This window comes from Larus michahellis, chromosome 1 (genome assembly GCF_964199755.1).
Source record: "Larus michahellis chromosome 1, bLarMic1.1, whole genome shotgun sequence".
Taxonomy (NCBI): domain Eukaryota; kingdom Metazoa; phylum Chordata; class Aves; order Charadriiformes; family Laridae; genus Larus; species Larus michahellis.
Genome location: NC_133896.1, coordinates 75,531,357 through 75,559,099, shown reverse-complemented (window position 1 = coordinate 75,559,099; position 27,743 = coordinate 75,531,357). Strand labels below are relative to the sequence as shown.

The 27,743-nt window shown below is 43.1% G+C and overlaps 1 protein-coding gene across 27 annotated transcripts in view; it reads right to left on the bottom strand.

Annotated features, from left to right (window-relative positions):
- Nucleotides 1-27,743, bottom strand: part of PPFIBP1 (PPFIA binding protein 1) — a 120,220-nt gene that overhangs the window by 30,141 nt on the left and 62,336 nt on the right. For 10 of the 27 annotated variants that reach the window (XM_074587871.1, XM_074587860.1, XM_074587850.1 and 7 more), the window contains 8 exons: nt 26,993-27,198; nt 14,540-14,626; nt 13,202-13,315; nt 12,551-12,682; nt 5,919-6,011; nt 3,408-3,522; nt 1,860-1,892; nt 470-531 (listed from right to left, as the gene is read on the bottom strand). In XM_074587871.1, coding sequence (XP_074443972.1) covers nt 470-531; nt 1,860-1,892; nt 3,408-3,522; nt 5,919-6,011; nt 12,551-12,682; nt 13,202-13,315; nt 14,540-14,626; nt 26,993-27,198 — 842 coding nt within the window. Of the gene's footprint in view, nt 1-469; nt 532-1,859; nt 1,893-3,407; nt 3,523-5,313; nt 5,407-5,918; nt 6,012-12,550; nt 12,683-13,201; nt 13,316-14,539; nt 14,627-19,476; nt 19,760-26,992; nt 27,199-27,743 lie in introns of those variants that run through there. The other 17 variants (XM_074587774.1, XM_074587756.1, XM_074587749.1 and 14 more) reach the window with 5 other exon arrangements.

Genomic DNA, 27,743 nt, shown 5'->3' with positions numbered 1-27,743 from the left:
TAAGTCAAAGGTAGAGTATAATTAATTTAGCATGTACAAAGAAAGCGGTAATCAAAGGGTTTAGGGCTTTGTTGATCAAAAGGAAACATCCTACAAAATGCACATGCATATGAATGTGCAAAACCACGCATGAAAACAATTCATACTTTACAGAAAGTCCTTTTGGAAATGCAGCCTGTGATATCTCATGGGACTTGTACAGAACTCTACATTTTCAGAGCACGCCGTAGACTGCAGTCCCACTGAACTGAATGACACAACAGCGTAAGGACTCTGTGTACACGCGATAGAGCTCATAAATGCTTGGTTACAGTCCCTTAAAAGCACTGCAGTGCTTGACTATAGTGAATCATTGATTCTTAAAAATTTGATTTTTAATTGAATTGTGACAAGTTCATATGTGAAGATTTTCTTAGAGATTTAACTCAAATCCGATGAATGATTACTGAAAAAATGATGACTTTGCTACCTTCTCTTCATTTGCTGCCATTAGAGATTCTACTGCCTTCTTCATTTTCTGTACCTCTATATCTAAAAACACAATACAGTTCTCTAAGTCAATTTAAATTAGACAGCGTAAGGAAATAAGAAAAACAAAAAACCTAGAAGCAACTTGATAATACCGAAAGTAAATTTACAAATTAAAAGACAACGCATAAGCCACTTAAACTCTAATTTAGATGGAAATACATAGAAGAAAACCCCTTTTCTTCAAAACCTTTTTTCTGACATTTTTATCATGGAAATGATGAAATTCAGGAAAATTTCCTTACCCACCCCCCTCAGCCTTAGGAAAATGGAAAAGTCAGGAGTAAAACTACTCCTTGACTTTCATGATTTCCCTCTTTCAAATAATCAAATAATTGCAAAACGAAAAGTCCAAAATATAAAATACTACATTTGGAGTGCAATAAAATGCATCCTCATTACAACAGTCAACAAAGACCCCAAACGACATCTCAAAAACCCACTATACAAAGCAATAGGATTAATGTAGATCTGATGAAGAAAGCATTGTGCAGTGACACTTAGTCTTAATTCAGTATGGATGTAGAAGCGAGGACAGCACAACAGAATGATACAAGTATTTGCTGTGATGAGCATTCATGCTAGAATATATATTGTAGTTCAGACATGGAAAAGGTTCCTAATACAGACATCAGTGTTCTGTGCTTCATCTACAACCCTTATTTACACAGAAGTATAAATACATGGAAACATGTGTGTTCTAACCAGGTTAGATTTTGGAAGTGTTGTGGACTAGAAATTCAAAAAGAATGGAAACAATCTCCATTTTTGCTAAAAATCTACCTTGCATAAGCGAAGTAAACTTTAAATTTCGTCACAAACATAGGCAGGTGGCCAAATTCACTGGCAAGAAAGCATTTTACCTGGTTTCAACTTCCTAAAATTTCTCAGAAAAGAGAGAAGGAGGAACATTTTCCTCCTTAATGAAATGCAAGAAGAAAACAAGCTGCCTGGCTGGCTTTCTAGATAAAAGACATTTAGACACATTGGGATAAAACTGCAGCTCATCCAGTTCCAACGATTTTCACTCAGTTATGCTAACAGAAAACCTGGCTTACTGGATTGCGATTGCATTTCATTGAGAGGCAACTGTTTTGTGAGTCTCCATGAGACCAAATCTGTCTTCGCCTATCAGCTTTTCTTCAGAAAACTTATTTCAAGTGTGATATATCCACCCGTATTCTCAAAGTTTACTGTAAGTGTAACTAAGGGTTATAGACTATGCAACCTAACAATGTTTATTAAAGCAGTTTTGCAGACACATGCAGAAAGCTATTCTGAAATGCACTTCTGAAATGCAAATGCTTGTGGAAAGACACCAGAAACCTTACTTTTATCTTTCAGCTTCTTTTTACAATTTTCATCTGTGCAGGAAAATCCATCGGATTTGAAATTAGCATGAAGGTTATGACATTAAATAACTTTTATGACAATATTGATACTTAAGGAGTCAGCTATCTATTATCGTAGAAGCAAGCAGTTCATGGTTTCAGGCTGCACTCCCCGGGTGCTAACATTTATAAAGACACAAAATAGCCTCACTGCTCTCATACACAACTACCTGTCTCAAGGATATATTTTTTCAACTGCATGTTTTCACTTGTAAAGCCTCAGAAAAGGCTTATGCCAATAGATTACTCTTAAGCTAACACTTTACTGGCAAAAGGCATCTAAGCGATAACGTACGCATATTTGTTCAGAAAGTACAATTCAGCTAATGGGGCAGATAACCTGTGTTATCTGTAAACGGCATTACTTAATATTGGTCCACGTCAGAAAAAACATGGTTCACCATGGCAGAAGATCTCCTGCTGAGCTATACTGAAAACTAAACTAAAGCTGAGAACCAGAGAGCAATGGAAGTTCAACATACACAGCAGGTCCCAGGAACAAAAGCCCCATATAAGTCGTCATAAATGCAATAAAGTCAGACCTGTTCACATTTAAATGTTATTAAGAAAACCCAAACAAACGCATCATGATTCAATGTGGTCACTTGTAGTGATCTTACGTAGTGTTTTGAAAACAGATCATTTTATTAAACAAAACGTGACAATCTACACACAGCATTTTCCTCCTCGGGTCAGGAGAGGAGACTAATCTCTTGTGGCTTTATTTTTCTAAAAAACGTACTTTAAAAGCAGAATCTTAAAACCAGCAATAACCATCAGTGAGACATGTTCAGAACCGAAATTGCAGCAGGTCAAAAAAGCCTGTGGAAAATTATTGTGAGGCTTTAAAGAAAAATTTCTATTTTTAAATAAGTTCCCCAAAATAAATACTGATTTTGTTTCTTCCTTGCAAGCAAATAAAAGAATTATCTGACATGTAAAGTTTCCGTGCTAATTCAAGCTTAATTACGATTTAGACTTAGCCAATGCACAAATCCAGAACCAGTCCTCAATTCCACCCACTTAACAGCTAGGTCCACATTGAAGATTTGCTGGTACACATCATACTCTGGTTTGCAGTATGGGTTTTCCCCTTCCCTAGCAGTAAAGAGTGTACAAGCAAAGCTCAGCATAACACAGAAAGTTTCCTTCTCAGTATAATCTTTTTGGGGAGCTTGTTGAAATTAGTTTAAGGATTTCTTTGCCAATATAAACTACATCTTTTGAGGCACCATGCAAGGCATGTGAAGAGCTAACTAGGGATTACTTAGGCTAGTTTGAAATTGATCAAGAACTTGCTACGACAGTAGGTTCAGCAGTTGCATCGCGAACACCCGCTGAACATATAAAGAGAAGTAAACATGAAGACAGAAAGTATATGAAAATTGAGGCTTTTATCTGTTATTTCCTGTACAACCATTCATGGAAGCATGACCTCAGATGAGGTAACTGAGGAGGACGCAGTGAGAGAGCCTCCCTTCTTCTTACCTCTGTCCAGTATTTCAATCCCTTCTCCTTTCAGCTTGCAAACCAGTTTTTCTTGCAACCTTTTTACCTCGGCTTCCTTCTGCTCCAGTTTGTCTTTCAAAGCTGCTAGCTCATCCTGCAACAGACACAGAATCACTCAGTGACAGTTTCCACACACGTCTGAGACATTTCCAAAATTCTTTCCTGTGAAGTGCAGTGGAGAGGTCCTCAGCTGGTGGAAATGACTGAGGGCCCCCTGACATTTACACTGGCTGAGGGTACACCGACCAAACTGCCTCTGAACATCACAACAGACCACTGAGACTGTAAGGGGCCAACGCCAGGGGGCCTATGATCCAAAAGTGTCAGTCTCAACGTGTAAACGAAAAGAGATTTTACATCTAAATTTAAAGAAGAAAGAGTAAAGCAAAAAAAGCAGTTTTCTGATTTATTTAACCTTGCAGAGACAGAAAAAGTGCAGGTGATAAGGCTGAATGCTAAAATTTATGAACACTTTGGTGTTCATAACTCAGCCTCACAACACTTACATTTTGGTATCTATAGGGCATTTGCATGTTCAAAGCTGGACAATTATGGAATTGTGCTTACACCAGATTGAGGACAGTTTCAGAAATAACAACTGCTTCTATAAAAGGAAAATCAACCACGACACCATCAAGCACATAGACACATAATGGAAAGCAGATCAGACAAAAAAGTGGTACCTCTACCACAGTTTGTGTCTGCTGATCAAGCATTAGGAAAGGAAGCTTAGAGTTGAGATTCAAGGGAATAAGACAGATGGTGTTTGGGGGAGTTGGGGTGCATTAGATAAACGCTGTCAAATTTTAAGTTATACCTAACCACCTGCACTAGCAAGTGACTGGCACAGATCCATGCACTTAACTTTTTAAAATCTGAGTCAAATCCTACCCAGATTAGTAACATGTTTCTTTGATGTCCGAGGATATCTTGTGCAATCAAGACAGGACCCTCAGTGCAAATGTACCCGACACTGAAAATTTAATTTGTTCAGTTTGTAAACTAAACAAAACAAGGCAAGACTCATAATTTTGGCATTTACTGAAGTTTTAAATCCTTAAAGGAATAAACCGAACTGGAATATTGTGGCTTAGGTATATTCCTGAGCTTCTCTCAAAAGATATGTTTGCGAATATATAGTGATGTCTGCCACCCAAACTGTGGCCCAGACTAGAGAATTTCCTGAAATTGGTTCATGTTTGCTCTAAAGCATCATTGGAAAAATAGATCAATCTTAAAATTTTCAAGAAACCAAAGCCTCTTCCAGAACAGTGGTTGGGTAATATAATCCTGCAGTGCTCCAACTTGGCACTGATTTTGATGGGATTTCTGCCAGTGTCGGACGCAAGCTTCTCCCAAACCAGACCATCTCTTGGTCAGTTAAGAAGCTGCTGTTATACCCCTGGGCAACTAGAGCTGCATGTGGTTGTCAATGTGTATTTCCTCCCCTGAATTAGGAACACAATATGTGAATTTACATGTGGGAGAGAAGACAATATAAAAGAATCACTATTTTCTAGGTAGTTTTCATGAATAAATTTTCTCCAACAAGGGGAGAAAAAGTTCTGTTTGGATAATGGATGTAAGCTACAGAAGAGACAATCTTTACTTGGAAGGGGAATGATTTTAACCCAAGTCATATTCCAATCCATTAGCCTATGCAAAGTTCAGCACAGTAAAATCCTCTCCCATCTGACATAAAAGCTGTTTACAAGGAATATCTACATAAAGAGCTTTCCACATCTAATGGGAAAGGGCACACTGCATATCAACACACAGCAATTAATGAAGAACAAAGCACGACAGTACGATGCAGGACAGACCGTAAAATGGTGGAATATGAAGGATTCAAAACAGGCCTGATGTTACCCAGAAACTACTACACCTTTAGAATCTGGCTTTTTTGCTCCATCCGCTGCTTTTCATACTGCATCTGACCCACTTTGATTTTCATACTAGAAAGTTTGGCCATTAAAGACTGGTAACAGAGACAGAGGAGTGAGAGAAAACTGAAGATAGAAAAGAGACAAGGCTAAATGGCAAAGATAAGTTAAACACTTACAGAAACAGGCTGCTAGAATTACTTAGGTGAATGCTTTCTCTTCAGAAGTGGCTGATTTTTAGCACATTTAGGAGAAAATACATGCTCAGCTTATGGCACACGCCTTATGTACTGCAGCTGGTGTTTCCTGACACATATGTGTCTAAACGGGTCTAAAGGGTCTAAAAGGGTCTAAACAGGTAACAAATTTAGTGTTAACTGCCAGCTGCATGGTAAGTTATCCTTCATTAAAAAAAACAATGCCCAGATCTGAAAACCATAGCATGAAATTTGGAAATAACCCCAGATGCTGAGTGAGCACCATGAAACCCCTGGGCCTGAGCATGCTTAGGTTTTTGCAGGGTGCAGGCAAGGACTGGGGAAAAGACAGCGAACTTCTAAAGCCTGACTTACATACTCCTCTGCTTCTTCCCCTCAGCCTCACTTACTTTGGTCGTTTTCAGTTTTTTCTCATACTGGAGTCTTTCATTGTCCATTTCTCCCACTCTCAACCGCAACTCATTTATTTCCTGGATCAAATCCTGAGTGAGGGGAAAAATAAGACCAGAAACAACAAAGAAATTCAGAAAATTAAATAGAACAATAGCTACCCATTGGTAGGACCATAAAAACACAGAAGCAATAAAAGGCATGCTGCACACAAAAACACACCACCCAAATTCATAGCTAAGTCAAGCAATTCAGAGCTTTCTAGATATCCAGGGACTGTATTTCTCAGTTTCTGCATTACTGCAGTGAATGCAAGAGGGCAGAAGACAAAGGGAGACATAAACTGAAGTTGTGTTCCCTGTGCTGAGGGCCAAGAAATGCTTCCTGCCCCTCTGGCTGCTCAACTGCTTGGACGTCCACCAACACGAGTCGGTAATGGAAAACCGTGGCAGCCATCCTTCAATACACAGCAGCCACATCCTCCCCTTGCCAGTCCCTCCCACACCCCAGGCTCGCCAGCCATCATCCGCCTTTTTAAAATATGAAATGGTTGCAGTGCAAATCCACGTTTCTGCCACTCAAATGAGGCCCTCTAACTGAGGGCTGAATGGAAGAGTCATCGCTAGTTTCTACAAGCACAAAGGCTTACGTGTTCAAGCATCAATGGCGCCATTACAGCTGAGCTTTGCAAATTCAGCCTGGTTTGGAAGAAACTCGGAGCCACCATCAACTCACATCTGAGCTCTTCAGGAGAACGGCTCGACCTCCTGGCCATCCTCCAGGAAAGATCTACCAGCTTTGGAGACCAGCCCTGACTGCCACCAGCATTACAGCTCCCTTTCGGCAGTGGTCAAATGAATCCTGAACTTGACTGCCCCACCAAAGCGCAAGGCACTCTTTCTCCAAACCTCCCCATCCTCTAGATGGGGAAATGGGATCTTAAGTGGCCAGCTGCAGACCTGCAGGAAGTCTGGGGGACACCCAGGAGAGAATGTCCCTCCATATAAGAGAAAACAAGCCACAGCTTACTGGGAAAATGATCTTCCTGCTCAGCAGGGGAACACATTACCAGAAGGCCGTGGCTTTCACACAACTCAAAGATATCAAGCAAGCTTCTGCCTCATGTACACCTCACTGACCTTTAGTTTATGTATGGACATCAGATCAGCGTTATGTTTGTGTGAAAAAAGAAAAAAGGGAAAAAAAGAAAAGAAATGAGAAAAAAAACAAAGAAAAAAGAAAAGAAAGAGAAAAAAAGAAAAAAGAAAACAAAACAAAGCAGCTTCTGAGCAGCTACTATAATGCTGTATCACCAGGAAACCCTTCAAAAGAGAAGATGAGTTCTTTGTGCACCCTAGAAAACATAAGAGAACCGGAACTGCAGTATTACGGTTTTTAAACTACCAAGAAGATACTATGATACTTAGGTTGGCTTGTCTTCCTACATGGTAAGGCAAATCCTATCCATATCAAGCATCAACGTACACCGAGCTAACAACTGTAAGCACAATTTTTCAGAGCTAAGTGTGTAATTAGTAGAGATTTATAATTCATAAATTAATAAGTCAGCAGCTGACACTCAGAGGGCATTCATAGGTCCCTGGTAACACCTGCCTCCTAGCCCCGTGCCACGTTTTCTAAGCTTACAAGCCTCTGGTTATTATTTTGTGCTTAATGAACCTGATGGCAACTGGGCAGCATCTGTATTTCTTTAGCAAGATCCAAGCACAATTACCAGAACTATGAGGACAAATAAAAATAGGGAACATTTTGATGCTCTTGGTAATTACTATTGCTGATGTATGACTTTCTGATTTGGATACACCTGCAATTCCTCACTGATTCTTCAATGTGTAACCTTTATAAAGCACATCACTTTTCTAAGTATAAACGTACATGGATGTCAGTCTGCATGACTACATTAATTGAGCTGTTTCTTATCAACACCAAGTGTTCAAGATCTCTAACAAATCCATGTTCCCAGGCCTGATGGTCAGCTTTGACGCTACGACAACTGATTTGTTTGGGGCTTTTCTCTCCTGCAGCCATTATTTTTACTTTGGCACGATTCAATGTCAAAATATGATGTGTAGCAATAACTGTTTAGGTTGTTGCCTACATATTTATCGCTTGAACTACGTCACTTTTGAAATACTAGAGGAGGAGAGGGAAACCAGTTATCCATATTCAAAAGGCCCCTCTGAGAAAAAGCAATAACAAACCAAAACTCTGCTCCTTTTATGAAAAATGTTAGCGGAATCCATATCAACAAAGAGAAATGTCAAGATGCACTCACAACGTCACGGAAAACAGCAATCTTGCAACCAGAATCCATGAGTGTAAGATCTTGGAGCAGAAACTAAATTATTCTGCTTAATCTGTTATGGGCTTCATAGGTAATGGGATCCTTTACCACTGTAACTGGTCATCAAAAATACTTTGCAATTTGCTGAAGGATTAAATAGAACTAAATACAAATCCTAACGGCATGCTTTTCCCTAAAAATATTTTCAATTACTCCTTTGCAAGTGCAACATTAACTCACGTCTTAAGTTATCTACAACACAGTAACTGTAAATAACATTCATTCTCATCTTTTTGAGGCAGAGGAGCACATTAAAGATCCAGGAGGTTTCATATACAGACTGTCATTAGTACAAAAGAGATGGTCAACCATTGCACAAATGAGCAGAGGAAAAAGAAAAGGCTCAAACAGGGCTGCCTGAATTACTGCTACTGAATTACTATTTAACTTTGGGCAAGTTATCGGAGGTAAAGACTGTCAAAGACACTGAGGTTCCCCAAGAAATCTTAGCACTTCCAGTACAGGTCACTTTCCTGCTTGCTGCCCTGTTTACCCTTTTCTTCCACTGTTCTCTGTTCAACTGATTTTGACTACAAACTTTTCACAGCAAAGACTGCGCCTTGCCCCCTCCTGCAGCAGCCCCAGCAAGGAGATCACAGCATTGCTTGAAACCTGAAGTTGACAACCATTGTAACTGCTTATGACCTGAGGAGCTTTTGGGACCAGTGTGATGCTTGAGCTGTGTATGTCCCCATGGCACTCAGGGTGTTGTACGGGTTCAGCAGGATCTGAGATCAGACCAAAAACCCACCAAGTTCCCTAGCTGACTTGGATGAACCAGCAGTAAAACAGTCACCCACGCGGTGGCCAGTGTATGGCACCTGCTCTGCTCGCATTTAATACCTCCTCTTTGTGCACCCATAAATGCGTTAAAATACCTGCCATGGGCGCAATGCATGTTCCAGTCTTAAAAAACCTGCAAAACAGGAAAAAGCCATTAAATGGTCCTCTTCTGATCTAGGGTCAGGTCTCTCCATGCAAACACTCAACAGCTGTTCCTTGCATGGGTCCATGAATGGAGCTGAGGGGGTGGGACATACAGACTCATATTTCCCAAAGTCTTTTCCTTCCCTGATCATGTTATTTGTGCTCCCTGGGCCAGGGAGGACAAAAAAGCAATGATAAATTCAAGCTTCAGAGGCTTCCTTACTGGCACTGGAAACAGAAACTATATTTGTAGTTTTGCTCCACTCAGAAATTCATCTGCACAAAGGAGACTGGTGGTGTTTAAATTATGAGGAATTCCCCTTGAGTGAGCCAGTTTAACCTCTGAGGCTGCTTCAAAGACCACATCTGGTTATGGATTCCTCCCTAAATAAACTCCCTTGAATGGTAGTTTCTTACATAAACTCAAAGTAACCCAGACCACCTATGCTCATAAAGGAAAATAATGCTGGTATCTGCTGAGAAAGTGGAAAGACTGGAATGATTTAAGGAACAGAACAATTCTAAATCTCTATTAAGTATACAATTAGCTTTGAAAAAGCTGTGCATTTTTGAACATCTAGACAGGAAAGTCCTAGAGCACAAACGAATAAAAAACTTACACACCCAGTGAAGCGTCTGTTTAGATAAAGAATGGTGAATATGAGAAACCTACCAAGCTGGAATGGGAAGTTGCAATGACAGACATACATCAAAACTGGATAATATGAAGGATTTAATCTGAATGGTAATTCTGTAGGAGACAGTAGCTCCACAAAAGTTGTTTTAATATGGTCAATTTTTTTTATTATTATTTTCACTTTCTTTTCCCTAAATAAAAACAGAAGCAATATTCATAGCTTTTCTTTCCCAGTTTGGGTATTAATTTTTTTCCATTTTGAACGCTACATGTAAATGCCATAATGTGTTTTATACTAGAGTCCTTTAAATATCCATTTAAATACTCAGCTGTGCTGGAATAATTGATCATCTATTACTTTGCACAGGAATATAATTTGATCAACAGTGAACAAAATATTGTGTACTCTTAAATAAGTCCTGTCTCCAAAATACCTGTCAGAGATTTGTGTGGCTGAGACCCTTACAACTAATTAGCCATTTTTCCACTGAACAAAATGGAAATTAAGATACGTTATCCCTTTCAGTGTCTACATCTAAGCCATTTTACAGCTATAAAGTGTTGAAACAAAGAAAACAACATAATAATTTGCATCACACTAAACCGCATCATTCTGGTTTTCAGAGGGAGGAACATTTTAGTAATAGTTCATTAGCCCTAGTATAAGTATCCAGAAAATAAATACGTATAGCTTGTAATTATAGCAGTTAGCTTTTAAACATAATTTAGGTCATCTTATTTTTATCAAAGGCATTAAGTGTATTTCAAGGTATTTCAAAAAGAAAGGTCCTCATAGCTGTCATGCAGTTAGGCCTCTTGTGCTGAGCCTATGGAGTTGCAGTGCAGGTTGTGGTCCTCACACTTAACCACTTTTGTGGTAACAGAGGTAGCTCCGCATCCACCTTCTTGGTGTGCTGTCTGAATTGTGCTGCTTAGTTACAGAGAGACTGCAGTTCAGGAGGGAAATGAAAGAAGGGGGAGTAGAAGAAAGCTCATCAAAGAATCATATTAAATAAAAATAAGAATAGAAAGAGAGAAGCAAATCACCCAAAGCCCGGTCACTTTTGTTACCTGTTTTGGAAAGCACAAGCCACGGGTTGTTTACAAACGGAGATGCAGTGGAACGCAGTTCTGAAAGCACCCGCTCACTGCAGTCATTTGGACCAAACCTTGCCTCCCCAAAGCCATTCATTGCTGATGTCAACTCATTTATCTATTGTTTGGGCTGCTTATGATAGGTGTTAATATACAGGTGAAAAGTTATCCATTATGAGATTCATGAAAGAGCTGAGCACTGTGTGGGCAGAGAGACCTCACAGGAGACGAAAAAGCAGCCAGCTCTTAACACATCTCCTACTCCCTCCACCTTTCCACCTGCCAATTTCTCCAGCCTTGCCTGGACTGCAAAACCAGCTGCTTTTAAGGCAGTGCTGTGATTCTTCACGTAACATCTGGTACCAATCTAGAGGAAAAGGTAACGGGAGGCAACATGTATCTTGTCCACAGCTTGGCAGCACACAGATGTGCTACACACTGCAGGAAGGACAGCAACAACGCTACGTAAATGATCACCACCTTTCAAAGTTGAACATGATTTGAGTCAGTAGTTGTCAACCTATGGACTTCTTTGGGTCTGTATATTACTTCTGAAAGGCCCAAAGAGAGTAATTCAAAAGCCTAACTTTTGTTCTTACACTTGCAATACAAGTGAGGAATGACACTCTGCTGGAAAACATGTAGGAAACTGGAAGGGAGTTGATAAACCACTGATTGAAGTGGAAAGGGCAAATTTTGTCTCCTGTGATGACATTATGGCTTCTTCCCTTCTAGAAACGAATGACAACTGCAACATCCACAAGACCAACATCCAACATTTCAGTTCATTCATGAACTCAGAGCTGGAAATTTTGTTCTGCTTCCTAGGCAGACACTGACGTATTTTCTGATACGGGGTATGTCACCCTCTCAGCAAAGCTTGGCTTGATTCTTGGAAGCTTCCTGGAAAAACTGGACTTGCCCACCTGCTTTGAGGATTTCAAACACAAGCTTCAAACACAAGCACAGTTCAGCTACACAGATCTGCAGTGCACAGAGGGCAAAAGCCACAGGAGAGTGCCGCCAGGATAGCAGCTCCGGTCTGCAGCTCTGCCCGGCACTGTACACCGCTGGGCTGAAGCTAGGCTGAGATGAGTAACCACTGGCCTCTCAGTCCTGGGCTTCTGTGGGGCTGGGGTTTGAAGTGAGGCTGCAAAATGCCCTCCTGCTGAGTCACCTCATTCTCTCTGTTACCGAAACCAAAAGTTATGTCTTTTAGCGTGCCATGTCTCTGCACGTGAGCTTGTACTTGCAGTGGGCTTAAGCATTTGCCTCAGACATGCCTTATTAAGATGATGACAGTTTCAAGTTGGGACAGGAGAGTGGAGCATGTTCATGATTTTAATTAAATCCATCCTAAATACCATCTCTCATGAGATCTGATGGCAAGAATCAAAAACTGCTTTTTGAAGTCTTTCTGTGTAAAACCAGGGTTTACCAAATAGGACACTTTTTATTTTAAGTGATACGTGTTTTAACCTTAAAGAGTAATTCCCTTCTTGCCTGGCAAAAAAAAAAAAAAAAAAAAAAAAAAAATTCCAGGAAGGTTTCAGGTAACATGAAGTCACACGCAGCTTTCACAATTTATTCAGTTGGGTTTTACTCACCTCTGTGTCTCTGAATCTGTCCTCATAGTCCAAGCTATCCTTCTCTACAGATGTAAGCTTTAGCTTCAGAGTGGAAATCTCTGCCATAAGATCCAGCTTCTGAGTTTCAAGGGATGTTCTGCTTAAAAGCTCCTGATTCAAGATAAAGAGGAAGAGAACAGAATTATTCATCCAAGGGGAAGAAATCACTAATTTATTTCTGCAACTAAAGGCCTCTCTCATGGGGAAAAGCTCCACATTCTTCCTTGCACTCTCTGAAGCAAGGAACACAGCTAGTACCCATCTGACGGAATGCAGGCACATAGGATGCATCTGAGATCATGGGGACAGGATGAGAAAAAAGCTTGTCTGTCATCACAGTCGGTCTGGGCAGCAAGGAGCTTTGAGGGGAATCCACCCATGCCACCAGAGTCTTTAATCCAAGTCTCTTTGAAGTTCAGTGGGGAAAGGCTCAAAGAAGAGCAGGACTGGATACAGCATAAAGCAGCACTGACGTCACCAAGTACAAAGACTTTAAAGCAAATATGGAAGAAAATTATCAGTTAGTTAAGAGACATCAAGGGGTGCAACACCGCTCTCACCAAAGCAAAACGCAGTTCATTAAGACAGCATGAAGACGGACAGCGAGACAGACACGCGCCTGTGAAATACCTGCTGCAGCATCTCTTCTGTGGCATTCAGCTTCTCCCTGTGCTCCTCCAGACAGAACTCCAGATCCCGAATCTTTTCTCCTTGGGCTTCCACCTGGTCTGTAAGCACACTTACCTGCACAGTGGAGAAAATGGGATGCATATTTAGTACGTTGCACCAATGCCATATGTATCACTTGAAGAACTATATGTAAGTAACAGTGCTGCCTGAGTCACCCCCCGATGAAAACGGGACCACGGGAGGAAGAGCAGCAGCAGCGCAGCTCTGTAGCAGACACAACGTGGGGCAAAGGTGACAAGAGAGGAGGGAAAACTCTCCCCTCATGCTTACTGAAATTTCAGCCAAAGTTCTGGCAGACACAATGCAATCCTGCACCTCCTCTGCTGACCTGTCCTGGAAGTTTTCGCAAGGGGTGGCTGCTGCATTTTACAGGCAACCATTATGCTTTTGCTATGACAATACATTAACTAAAACCCACCAGCTCCTACCTTAACAACCAAATAGCTAAACCTCACTGCATACAATTTATTCCGCTTTACCAGTGATTGCACAGAGTGTACCATAGGGTACAGCTTCTCCTTTTTAGAAGAATAAAAGCAAAGGAGGTTAAAACACACGGACTGAGGCTAGGCAAGACCAAGACAACGCCTTTCAGGCTGCAGACTGATTCCCATTTTGCCTCTTCTGAATTAAGCTTTTGTTTTAAATAGGCTCTTTTGAGTAAATCTGCAGAACTGATGGGAATGAGGGAAAGCTGCCTACATCAAAGCTCAGTGTTGTCGCAGCCCTTAATCCAGGTCTGTGTCAGGGGATTGCAGGACACCCGCACAGATCAAGGGGTGCCAAGTAGTCCCAACTCTGATGACAAGAATAAGCTAGCTTGGCAAGAGCACTCAGGGCTGACCCAGACCAGCCCAGCAGCAGGTGAGCAGGACCTCCAAGGAGCTGCTCGTCTCCTCCTGCCTGCTGGCCAGTCCCAAAGCTTTTGTCACCATAAGGACAGGACATATGTCACCTGATGCAGACAGCACATGAATGATCATGGAAAATGGTGATCTTAAGGATAATGAATGTTAGAATGTGGTCACTCTGCAGACCTGTTCACCTTACAAGATTCAAAAAGAGATCAGATGCGCAGAAAGCAAGCCCTTTAGATTTTTCCTGCCATCTAAATTCATACCTATCCTTAATCTGTGTTAAGTCTCAGGTATCAGCAAGCCTTCTGAACACTATCCAAGATGACACAACTGCAAATAAATCCTCAGAGGTTTTATCACATACTATCAAAAAGTCTTATGAACGTAAGAGCAGAAAAAAATAATTTAGGTGACTACTCACTTGAAGAACAAGAGATTCCTTATCATTTTCCAGACGAGCCAGCCTTTCTTGATACACATCTCCATTCCCAGATATATGCCCATTAGTCTGAAAAAGACAGCAAATACTGTGTTGTCAGCTATTGTACCATAAGCATCATTCAATGTCATCAACACACTTACAGAGTATTTTTAGTCTGCATAGTTCAAGAACAGGTTTAAAGAATTCTTCAGCCCCTCAAGGGTTACAAATCAAATAAACTTTCAACAAAGGACACAGGACCACCATTCAGGACAATAATTGTTCAGAAGCTTAAAGATGAGAAAGGAAGAACCTTTTGGTGACCCAATTCTGCAAAATTCCCTTACTGTGCATTCAGCATTTTGTTAACAAAATTTGTGCTCAGTGATGTGCTATGCTAAGCCATACTTGCAAAGAGACAAATAACCCAAGACATTCAGCAAGTGAAAAAAAAAATCAACGTACAATCTACAAAATGTGCATTATGCTTCTTGCGAGTCAAACAATTTTTTCTAAAACACATAGTAAGAGACCTCCTCTTACATCAGGCACATTTTTACTGCTTATGGGTGAATGTCTGCATTCTAAACACATCTCTTTATAAAGCTGCCTGAGGCTAAAGAGAAACAAGAATACATGTTAATGCTATCAGAGAGTTCAGAGGAATCACCAACTTACTTTCTTGATAATAACTTCAATGCTCTTGAGCAGCGAGAAGGATTTTACTCAATCCATATTCAAAGCTGTCTCAAAGCACTTTATGATGGACGCCACAATCACATCTCAGCTCAGAAAAGAAATTCTTGTTCCCATCATTGCATAAATCACTTGAAGGAGTCTGAGAAGCTGCTTTGAAATACAGTGCCCTCAGTACAGAGAGTTCCACCAACTCTGAGATGCCTTGACTTCCCTCTGAATATGTGATTAAATGAAATCGGGTGACCAATCCTTGTGTCCCGGTGAGTCTGCAGCACAACCCTGCCATGAGAGGCCACCGCCACATAGGAGCTGCAAGCCTTGTGCCCCTGCTTTGGATCTCCCTTTCAAACAGCCGACCTCCCCCGACTGCAGAGGATGCCTCAGGAAACCTGCCAGCTAAAACTCCTATTCTAAGTTACATGCCTGACTGAGTGATGTGAGAAACTGCCTTGTTTGAAACCAGAGGAATAAAATGCCCAGCAGCGCCACTTGAAGATTAGATCCAAAGCAAACAGAAGGGGGCAAAAAGTATTTAACCTCACCTTAGCGGTCTCCTCAAGAAATCAGACTGTGTCCTGGCAGCTTGCAAATCAGTGTGCAGTTGTAAATGTGTCTTTCAAGCGTACATGTGTAAACTTTACAAGGTGACCATAACATCTCCCCCAACATCACTAGAGCTACAGCAGACTAAGAAAGGATGCTCCCTAGTAATTTGTACCAATACCTCACACTATAATGATACTCTGAACCTGAATTATTTAGCAGTAAATTACTAGGCCTTCTGACCATCAAGAAACTAAGCACCAAGGCAGAAGTACTCTAAACTTCTGAGTTTGCTCAGTTTTCCTCCTGACCTCTACCAGAATTTAGCTCATGATATAGAGAATTCCATTCAAGATCAGTGAGATTTCAGTTTTGTAACAGTTTTAATTTAGGTGAAAGAAGTCAAAGAGCTTCCAAAATAAACTTGTTAGCTGCTCAACTAGCAGGTTATGCTTTAAATTTTGTAACTTGACCTGTATGCGAAATATAAAAACAAGATTTTTGCATACTTTTGCTATTCTGTAGCTCCCTTCTCATTTAAAGGCCTCCAATACATCTCAGGCACCTCCTCAGCCTCTGTGAATACAGCATCTGTATTTTGTAATATACAACACGTTTATCAATCCAGTGTGTGACTCTGATGTAGGAAACTGATATGCAACACTCATTACAATCAGAGAGCCAAGGTTCAAAGACGTCCTTCCATCCTGCTGGGGCTCACATCAAAGTCCTTGTCAAAGCACAGACTTGACATCAGCGTGCTGACCACTGAACCTCCTGATACCTCTAGTCAGCATAACCAGACACAAATTAACTAAAACCAAAGCCTGTGTGAAAAAAAATATGTCGAGGTAAGTATTGGTTTCACACTACAATGAAAATGTCTTTACAGTGCTGTGAAAACCAACGAGGTGTTAAAGCAGAATGTTAGTCATTGTGCACAGCATCTTGCCATGACACCTTTTTTGTTAAACTCTGTTCACATCCCTCAAAAAAATCCTGTTTTGCTCAGCACATCATACCTGGCTTTAAAATAGGAGCGTTTAGAGGGTCAGAGTTCAGGACACAGGTGCACATTGCTGTAAGAAAAGAGGGAGGAGCTGACGGGAACCCCAAACAGGGCTGGAGTACAGGTTGCTCTCCCACAAAACCAAATACAAAGATGTCTTTGCTGACTGCTGTCAGAAATATTTTGTAAAATCTGCATAAAACCAGACTTTCTGTAGTCCACCAAAACCAGAAAACTTTGTGTACAACCCAACAGCAGTCTGCTTTTTGCCTGAAGTGCTGTAATTTCTGCATAATACCCGGGACTAACTCTTCATTTTAGGTACACAAAGGCAAGAAAGTCACTGACTTTGGTTTCAATGGGGAAAAAGATGAGAGTTGGAGAAAGGAAAACACAGAAAGGCCACAGCAGCTCTTTCACCAAGCAGCAGCCCCAGCACCTCCTACATTGGTGCAGAGATCAGGGGCCTGCAGGCAATGGCCACACGATGCCTTCCCACATCTCTCCTCTGCACTGTCTTTGAAGGTAAAAAGTTGACACCTGATTTTCTTCCCAGAGAGATGAGGAAGGAAGACAGGAGATGAAACACACGAGAAGAAGAACAGGGTAGTGACAGCAGTGGGCAGGACTGAAGAGAAATTAAGAAGGAAGATGCTCAAACACCGGATATGGGAAATTGGTGCATCAGGAGATGGAGTAGAGTGAGCCCCAATGGGGAGAAACAGCCTGCAGGGAGGTCTGAAAGACACCAGGAAATCTGGTGTGTGCAAAACCTGAGTGAGCAACACTTTGTGTGTCCTTCAGGAGGAGCTTCTCGCCAGGTGGGGACTCACAGCCTCCCCTATGACTGAGCCTGGCAACTACTCACCCTGCAGAGCAAAGGCTCTGCTTTGGGGGGGGAGGAAAAAAAAAAAAAAAAGAGAAGTAAATATTTGATTCAACAGCAACTGCAAGCATATTTGGGGCATTTGGTAGTTCTGGATAAAGTTTGTATCATCAAAGTCAATACTGGATTAACATAGTTTGCTAGCTGTGTAAGGCAAGCTTTGCAATTTTCCAAAGAAGGCTCTTTTTCATCAGTGAATTAAAATCTATCTCAAATAAGCGGTTAGACTTTGCATGTGTTTTCAATTTAGGGATTAATTGCAAAACACCGTATGGGAAGAGAATGCAGATTTAGCAATGCCGATCTTAATCCTAAAAACAAAAGAACAGTTGTCACGATGCCACTGAGGCTTTGCAGAAGTTTGAGGTTAAGCATTTACTTAAAATGCCTTATAAGATCAGACCCGGTGCACCTAAAAACTCTGCAAGATCAATCCGTGGCTAATCTGTTACAAACTTGTATATAAGCTTTGTCTGCAATCAGTTTAAGTGTAAAAATACATGCTGCTCTGCGGGGAATTATTCCTGTAATAAGTAGATGCATCACCTAACTTTCACAGCTTGCCTGCCCTCAGTCTTTAATCCCTTTTCCCTGGAAGTGAGTTAGCATTCCAAACCACAGCAAAGTTTCCAATAGGTGCTGTATTAAACTTTCTAGTAATGAAAAAAAAATTAAAATCCGTTTCCTCACAATTGCCGCCTTCTCCTTTCAAAAATGGAACTCGTTTTTAGCCTACTGCAGCTGATACCCTCATTTCCCTTCATTTTCTCTTCTGCTTTTGAGAAAAAATAAGCAGCACAAATCACACTGTTCTTGCTGTAGATGCAATTTGATTTGTATAGAAGGAGCTGCCACTCCACACCATTATTTTCTTGGAGGACAGACTGCACTGACTGAACCACCATAGTCCAGTCGACAGTTGGGCACGTGAGTTGTCCCCGACATCTCTTTCCTGACCACCTGGAGTTAAATTAGAGCTCATCAACATGCTTATGTTGTTCAGATCATTATAATATACATTACCTAAGCTTAGTTAAGCACAGCTACTGCTGCTACAGTTCTGCTTGTTCACTCGGTTTTAGACTCCCTTGCAAGGGGGCTCCTCCAGCCTCAGCTAGCTTAACATCACCTGGTCTGCCACGGGCAGAGCCTCCAGGTTTTCCATGCAAAGTATTCGCCACCGTTTTCCCTGTGATACGGAGCCACGACAGCTTTACCCTAAGTAAGTGTCGATTCCGGCCCAAATTCATACTGCTCAAATCTGTCTGAATACAGTCCGTACCAGCGCTTAACCAGTTTGTGTGGGAGCCCACCGCTGCCCTCCCAAACCGGCATCTCCTGCATTTCACGCCTACCTACTCACTGCTCTGAATATCTGCAGCCTGCTCCACATGCTCCGGCAGCGGGCAGGCAGACCTGCTGCTAAGCTTTTCCTAAAGTTTACAGATTAGTTCCTCCTTACAGAATGAGCAGGGGGAAAAAACCCACACAAACCCACTTATGCACCCCCACATCGCATTTTAAAGGCTTCACTGCGATAAAAGTGAATTCTGAAAGAAAACCAGCTTAAGACAGACCTTCACTCTGAGGAGTTTACCTAAAACATTTTCTAAATATAAATAACACGGCTGTTGAATAGGGAAGACGCAACCGTTTCAAAATATTCAGTTTCTTCAACAGCAGCTCAGCTGGTGCTTGATACAAGAGAAAGATGAAACGCTTATTCCCTACCAGTGTTGCCCAGCTATGGCTTGTCACTCGGAGAAATGCAGGAGCCAGAACAAACACCGATAGCCTTACCTTATTTAGCCAGACGCAGTGTCCATGAATGTCCCAGCTATACTCCATGCTGGTCATGACTATCTTCATGCATTTAAGGATGCGAGTGACTGTGGCAGGCAGCCGAGGCTAAAAGCGGCAGCCCCAGCACCGCAGGCACCTGCTGCCGTCAGGGCTCCTCTGAACCGAGACGGAGAGGTTAAGCGGTGGCCGGTTTCCTTGTCTAACCAAGGACGGAGGCAAACGTGGCAGCGGAGTGGGAGATGTGGGAAGCAGAGCAGCAAAGCAGCAGCACTCCTCAGGCGGAGCAAGCAGCTCCTCTGGGAAATTAACACATCAAAGCCCGGGAAGATCTACCCTTCTTCCAACCTGTGCCTGACACAACACTGCCAGGATCCTAACACACAAAGGCTAAGCAGCAAGCTGGAGGCAGGGGGGTGCGGAGCTGTGTAAACCTGACCAGGAGTAAGGGCAGCCCCACTCAGGTGGCAGCTGGCCATCTCCACCCTTGCTCCTCACCTTCCGCCCCCTGCAAGAGCAACCCCCTCCTCTGCACCCTGCTGACACCACGGGAATCATCCAACCCAAAAAAAACATGAGGAAAGAGCGATTCTGATCCCTTTACCTGACTACAAGGTAAACAGGAGGGAATTTTATTTTCTTTCTGTGCTATTACTTGTAAAGGCTGGAAGAACACATGTAATTCACCTGTAGGGGCCAAGAAAAAGAGGAAGGAAAAGGTTGACTCAACTATCCCGGGTCTCATGAGTGACTTGGTTCAAGTTTATGTCATACTTAAGAATGATGTAAAATGTAACAATAACAACCAACCTCTGTCTTCATGTTTAAGTTTCGATTTACCCAGCAACAGCGTAACAAATCCTTAGTATTTTTGACCACAGACCTAGCTCCAGGAGACCTGTGATTATCTCAAAACCCACGGCTTTTATGATTAAAAAGAAACATTTACAACTATCGTTTGTACATAAAAATCTCAAAAACATGAATTCTGAATAACTCAGATCAAAAGATCAGAGCAGAAGAGGAGCAGAAGCTGTGTTTCTTAAGCCAAACTGATGCATTTTGGATTGGGAATGGTGACTTTCAACAGCTCTGCCCTATGCTCCAGCCCAGGATTGCACAGGTTGTTCTTACTGTCGATCAACTCATCCCCAATGCATGAAGATGCCATGCCAAGACATGCTATAAATGAGACTGTATTATCTACAGGACCATATTATTTATAGGACAAGAGGTAGCGAGCACAAGCTTGAACACAGGAAGTTCCACCTAAACATGAGGAGGAACTTCTTTACCCTGAGGGTGGCAGAGCACTGGAACAGGCTGCCCAGAGAGGTGGTGGAGTCTCCAACTCTGGAGACATTCAAAACCCGCCTGGACGCGTTCCTGTGCAACCTGCTCTAGGGGAACCTGCTGTGGCAGGGGGGTTGGACTAGATGATCTCCAGAGGTCCCTTCCAACACTACCATTCTGTGATATTCCAGTGTTAAAAACACACCAGTCTAGATGATCACTTTTAGCAAGCAGCAGGGTCCTATGATTCAAGAACTTTGAGAGTTAGATCTCTCATGGACAAAAAGTGTTGCCGGGAGGCAGTTTATGATGACAAGCTGAAACAGTATCATAAGACTCCTTTCATATTGCAACTTGAGGAGGGATCTCAAACAGATGTTTGGTGGTAAACACCTATGTGCCACCATAGGACCTTTCAATAGCTAAACTCAACATAAGCACAAGTGGAGCCAAATGAATGCACTGTACACCCACACTAAGACAATCAACCAATAAACTTTGCTTTGAAGACAAGATTTTTCCACTAATAAGAAATATGAGATTATTTCTGGCCAACCAAACCACTTCCCTGACTTGGGAACCACCCTGTCATCCAAATAGGCCAATATATCTCTGTACGATTACAATCTATGTTTATCCAGCAAGGAAAACTTCTGTCTGAAATCTAATATCCCCTCATATTAACTCTCATTACTCCTAGCCACTTTCTGGAAGAACCAGCTTGCTGAAGAAGTGTCAAAATCTGAGGCTTGTCTGTGAGATGACAGATCTGCTATTCATAGCAGCAACACTCTGGATCACACAAGCCACTACGGGTACCACAGGTCAAGTTAACTATCACCTTCAGATGAGCTGAAAATGTTCTTCAGGAAACCTTTGGAGGCCATGAAGTTTGTTTTGCTTTAAAGATCTTAAAGTCAACTTCATAAATTCACTTCTGGAGTGAAAAAAATATTATAATCTATGCTAAAGCACATGGAGGACAGGGAGGTGATTCAAGACAGCCAGCATGGCTTTACTAAGAGCAAGTTCTGCCTGACCAACCTAGTGGCTTTTGACAATGGAGTGACTGCATCAGTGGACAAGGGGAGAGCAACAGATATCATCTACGTGGACTTCTGCAAGGCCTTTGACACAGTCCCCCACAACATCCTTCTCTCTAAGTTGGAGAGAGATGGATTTGATGGGTGGGCTGTTCGGTGGACAAGGAACTGGCTAGATTGTAGCATCCAGAGGGTAGTGGTCAATGGCTAGATATCCAGATGGAGAGGGGTGACAAGCAGTGTCCCTCAGGGATCCGTACTGGGACCTGTGCTGTTCAACATCTTCATCAATGACACAGACAGTGGGATCAAGTGCAGCCTCAGCAAGTTTGACGATGACACCAAGCTGAGTGGTGCAGTCGACAGGCCAGAGGGACGGGATGTCAACCAGAGGGACCTGGACGAGCTAGAGAGGTGGGCCCGAGCAAACCTTATGAAGTTCAACAAGGTCAAGTGCAAGGTCCTGCACTTGGGTCAGGACAATCCTCGTTATCAATACAGGCTGGGGGATGATGTGATAGAGAGCAGCCCTGCGGAAAAGGACTTGGGGGTAATGGTAGATGAAAAGCTGGACAGGAGCCAACAATGTGCGCTTGCAGCCCAGAAGGCCAATCGCATCCTGGGCTGCATCAAAAGAAGCGTGGCCAGCAGATCGAGAGAGGTGATTCTCCCCCTCTACTCTGCTCTCGTCAGACCCCACCTGGAGTACTGTGTCCAGCTCTGGAACCCTCGGCACAAGAAGGACATGGACCTGTTTGAGCGGGTCCAGCAGAGGGCCACGAAGATGATCCGAGGGCTGGAGCACCTCTGCTATGAAGACAGGCTGAGAGAGTTGGGGTTGTTCAGCCTGGAGAAGAGAAGGCTCCGGGGAGACCTTCTAGCAGCCTTCCATACCTGAAGGGGGCCTACAAGAAAGCTGGGGAGGCGCTGTTTGCAAGGGCAGGCAGCAATAGGACAAGGGGCAATGGTTTTAAACTGGAGCAGGGTAGGTTTAGATGAGACATGAGGAAGAAGTTCTTTACAATGAGGGTGGTGAGACACTGGCACAGGTTGCCCAGAGAGGTGGTGGAGGCCCCATCCCTGGAGACATTCAAGGCCAGGCTTGATGAGGCTCTGAGCAACCTGATCTAGTTGAAGGTGTCCCTGCTTACTGCAGGGGGGTTGGACTAGATGACTTTTAAAGGTCCCTTCCAACCCAACACATTCTATGATTGTTCTATGATTCTAAATATTCTAATTCAGAAAGTCACTTCCAAAGCTAAAACCACAATTGCACTAGCTGTGAACTATAAAGAGAAAGTATTAACCTGGCTCTTTTGTTCCAGGAGCACATCCTTTAAAGAGGAGAAGGCACACAACAGAATCCACATACACAAGTTCAGATCAGGAGCTTGGGGAAGCTGGCTCTGAGGCGTGGGAAGGGACTGTCCACCCACTTCTACCCTTCAGCCTCCTTTTTAACAAGAGACAGTTGGTTTAATCTTTCTGGGAAGGCTGTTACATAAGACACCTTTTTAAAAAAACACCAAAAAACCACTGGCAATAAAAGTAATTATCAGAAAGAAAACTGTCTCTTGTTTGTTTCAACTGCAGAAAAACTAAAGCAACATGCATGACCGGGAGCACAGTTTCTTAGAATTACTCTTCAAGAGACGGATCTATCAACTTCCAGCTGGACACAACAGGGCTGCCTTGGTCTTGCAAAAGGCAGTGTTTCATTTAAAATGGTCTTGTTACTGGTGATGATATTACCGATTACTCATATGCTGTCTATATTCAAGCCAGAAGTTCCACTTTCACAGAGTACAGTACACGTTTTATTAAAGCGCACATCAGAATACATTAAACATTTCTGTTGATTAGGAGAACTCTGAAAAGACTCCAAAACTTTGTCTCATAATAGTCATGATCTGGCTATGGATCTCAGGTCTGGTCACCAGTGAAAGCACACAGCCCAACATATCTGAGCTTAGAAAAGGCCTCAGCCCCTTTCCAGACTTTGAACAAATGGCTTCGTCTATAATTTTAACCATGACATTCACCTGTCCTCCATTTGCACATGCAGACTTGAGCAGGGTTTCAGCAACACAGAGATCAGTTTTGAGCTATAGACACACGACTAGAAATGACATGTTAGAGTAAAACGGGCTTATTTGTGCAGCAGAAAGCTGAATGTACGACTTCTCTGCACTCCCCGTGGGGACCATCCGATTGATTCTCTGGGAAGAGCTCTGACAGATGTCCAGGCACTGTACGTGTGCTCTGGTGTCACGTGGCCATCTGGCATACACTGGTTAAAAAAAAAAAAAAAAAAAAAAAATAAAATCAGCATGAGGTGTTTTAACTCGTTGGCCATTTCTGAGTGCTTGCATAGACTTCTCTAAATCACTGAGAGGAGCAGAAAGGAAGCGGACACTAAGAAGCAGTACAAGGACATGGGGCAGCCAATTCTGGCATGGCAAAAATGAATGCTCTGCCCCATTTTACAGAAGTGAGCAACTTTGGGAGACCGCTGTCAGACCTTTTTCCTAAGCAGGGCAAGAGTGGTTTCCCTGCAGGGGCCAGGAGCAGATTTTTCTCTTATGACACGCTCTTTGGCAACAGTGAACACTATTTTTATTTTCCTCTGAGACACGAGAGACTTGCTTACAGCTTCAGATGGGACGTCATGCACCAGTTCCAGCAGCTTGGAATAGCCCAGTAGATAAAACTTCTTCATGAGTAGAGCATTAAACCGATTTCACACCAAGGAGGTATCTTCCCCTCCTTGGTAATGATGGGCATAGCTGCAGAAAGCCTTCCTGCAAATCATCCGGGCACTTCATGTAACACCTTCCTGCTCAGACAGGAACCAGCAACACTGGTGACACCCACAAATCCCATACTGGTAGCACATTACAAAGTGTAACATTCAGGCTTTCCTACTAGGGGCTTTAAGGATGCCAGAGAGTACAGGGGGAATAATCTGAGGCAGACTGAGGGGCAGAAGAGATAGAATAGCTATTTTCTGCAAACTTTTGTACATGCAACCCCTGCACATCTTTTCCAGTGCTTGGGAGGCACTAAGCTGAATGGCACAACAGAGTCTTTCCTCTCCCAGATTCAGCCCATGGCTGCAATGGAAATCATTACTGTCTCATTGTCATGTGGTGATCCACATCATGCAGGTCTGAAGGACCTGGTTCCAGATCCTAACAGCCAGGCATGCCTAAATCACACACTTGCCATCACAAGGGGAAATGACTGGCCTTCACCTCATTAATCTCAACAGACGCTGCAGCCTCCGGCCACGCTGCTGGGCCCCTTTACTCCAGAGTAACATGCGGTGGATTCAGCATCACTAAGCGTGGACTACTTATTGCACACCATAGGGAGCAGTTAATTTTCCGAGGCTGTTTATTTGTCATTTGAACATATTTTTATTTATAAAGGCCATACTTGCATGACACCTGTTATGTCCCTCAATTTTGGCTCCACACAGAGCAGAGACTAGTTACAGCGATGTTCACTGCTGTACATTAAGCAGGCAGGAAATGCTGATGTTAGCAGGAACTCTGCATCTTTTAAAGATCTGGCTTAAACACCACTCCCATCTCCCTCTCCTGATGTAAGCATTGGCTGCCACGTTTTGACAGCGGGGGCGAGATCCAAATCCCATTGGAGGCAGTGGGAAACCTCCCATGTGCTTCATTAAGTTTCAGGCATTAACAAATGAGTAGTTCAAAGCCAAGGAAAAAAGAAAAAGCAAGCTCTGCCCTCAGAAAGTTCCGCAAGAGCTACAGAAGCGAGCCCAGGTCTCCATCCCTTCCCGCAGCGCCAGGCATGGCCCACATGCTGCAGGATGGCACGGCCAGTCACCCGGCCCCATGCCTGGCCAGCGCTCCCCAACCACAGGCTGGACACGCACAGTCCTGCACCTGACGCTCAGGGCTGCGGCATCCCACGCTGCAACTGAGCACCAAAATAAATCCGTGTATCAAGACAAAAACGCTATTTTGCAAGATCAGCCATGGCTCCAGGGTGACTGAACCCTTTCTGAGGGGGTGTGATGCCCATATTGGGAAGGGACCAGGTGACAGTGGCTGCCGTCCCAACAGCAGCAATGCATCGGGTGCAACACAGAGACACCATGGTGGCCTGTCCTGCACCAGTCCCAGCTTTCATCAGATCCGGCATTCCCATTTCAGCAGCACAGCGTTACCTTGGCAAACACCAAGTGTATGAGACAGCAGGACCCAGACACTGCTGTAATACAGATTTGGAAAAATCTGCAGAAGCCCACACCCGCTGCTGCTGTCATCGTTACAGCTATAGGCTGACTTAAACCCTGAAGCACGGCCTCTAGAAATAAGTCTTGACTTCCCCTGCTGATGCTTCCCCAAAACCTGCACACACCCACACCACAACACAAACCCAGTCACAGACCACTAGCTCAAGGATCCCTATTTGGCCCTGCTAGGAAGTCACAGGGCACCTGGAGGCAAAACCAGTGGGTCCTTTGAAATCTCTGTAACTCACCTTGTGATAAGCACAACATTTTATTTCCCAGCATAGTCTTCAGGTAGCCTCCACCTGAGCAGTATTTTACTTTTTTTGAAAATCGAGGGTTGGGGAAAGAACACTCTCATCAGGTATTATTTGGTGTATTTTTAAAGCAAGGGTGACAAAACCTGGTAGATTCACAAACACAGAAAATAAAAATTTAGTTTGATTTCCAAGTTAAAGGGATGCTGAGCTTATACCACTCACTTCTGTTATAAACCAGGTAAGGAGGGCTCAGTGATGACACTGGTCCCTGTAGAAAATATGCTGCCAAAAAATGCTTTTTAGTGAAAATTTCATATTGAAAACAGCTTTCTCCCCCCCATTTAAGCATCTGATTCCTATAAAAATGTCTTACCCAAACCCCCGAGATGAAACTCCAATTACCAAACATTTTTTGCTCCCCAAGACGAGGCATGCTGGTACATCAAAAAAAAGCACAGGTCAACCCACTGCATGAGGTATCAAGTGTATGTATCTACAGCTTTTCTGAGGTCCCACAGAAGCACCTCCAAACCAAAATATCTTTTGTTCTTTGAAACCTGCTCTAAAACTGCATAAACCACAGCCCCGCCGCCTGAGCTGGGCTAGCTATCACACAAAACAAGCATGTTACAGGTGAAACAAGGCAAGACTACCATTTGACTTTGGAGCCATTCGATCAGAGCCTCCGCCGTCGAGTCTGGGATCTGGCAGCGCAGCCCCTCTCTCTCGTCTGCTTCCATCATCTCCAGCAAGCCCCGCAAGTCCTCCACCAGGTGCAGCGCCCGCAGGCCCCCCATGAAAGGGGAAGTGGGGGACTGGCAGTCAAAGATACCATTGGAGTATTCCAGCGCCTTTGAACCTGGAGGGAGCAAAATCGCACAGGGTCAGGCACGAGGCAAGCAGGTCAGACACACAGCAAGGCTGAGAAATGCTAGGCAGTGTTTGCTCCCGGCGGGCATTTATCTGAACGAAACTCAGCACTGATGCTCAATTTAGCCTGCACCATGCAGCAATTCGGAGAAGGGCTAGCCCTTGCTGGTGGGCTACATCAACGGAAGCTCCATCAGGAAGGAGGTGGGCTGATCTGACAGAGGACACGTACGCCACAACCGTGCCCACAGGTTCAAGACATGGGATGGGCTTCTGCTCCCTGGGATGTATTGGAGGTGGAAAGTCCTTTGGAGGAAACACGCTCCGGTAAAGCTTTGAGTCACCCTGTAGGGATCGCATGACCCAAGTCAGACACTGATGGTGTCCAGAGGAAACCGCGCTTTGCATTTTTCATGTACGAGAATGTTATGCTACTCCAAGGCATTGGAAATTTTTTAAAAGAATAAAGAAAAAGATGAAAATAAATAAAAAAACACATCACTTCTACACAAGAATAAATTTTAAACCCAGCAG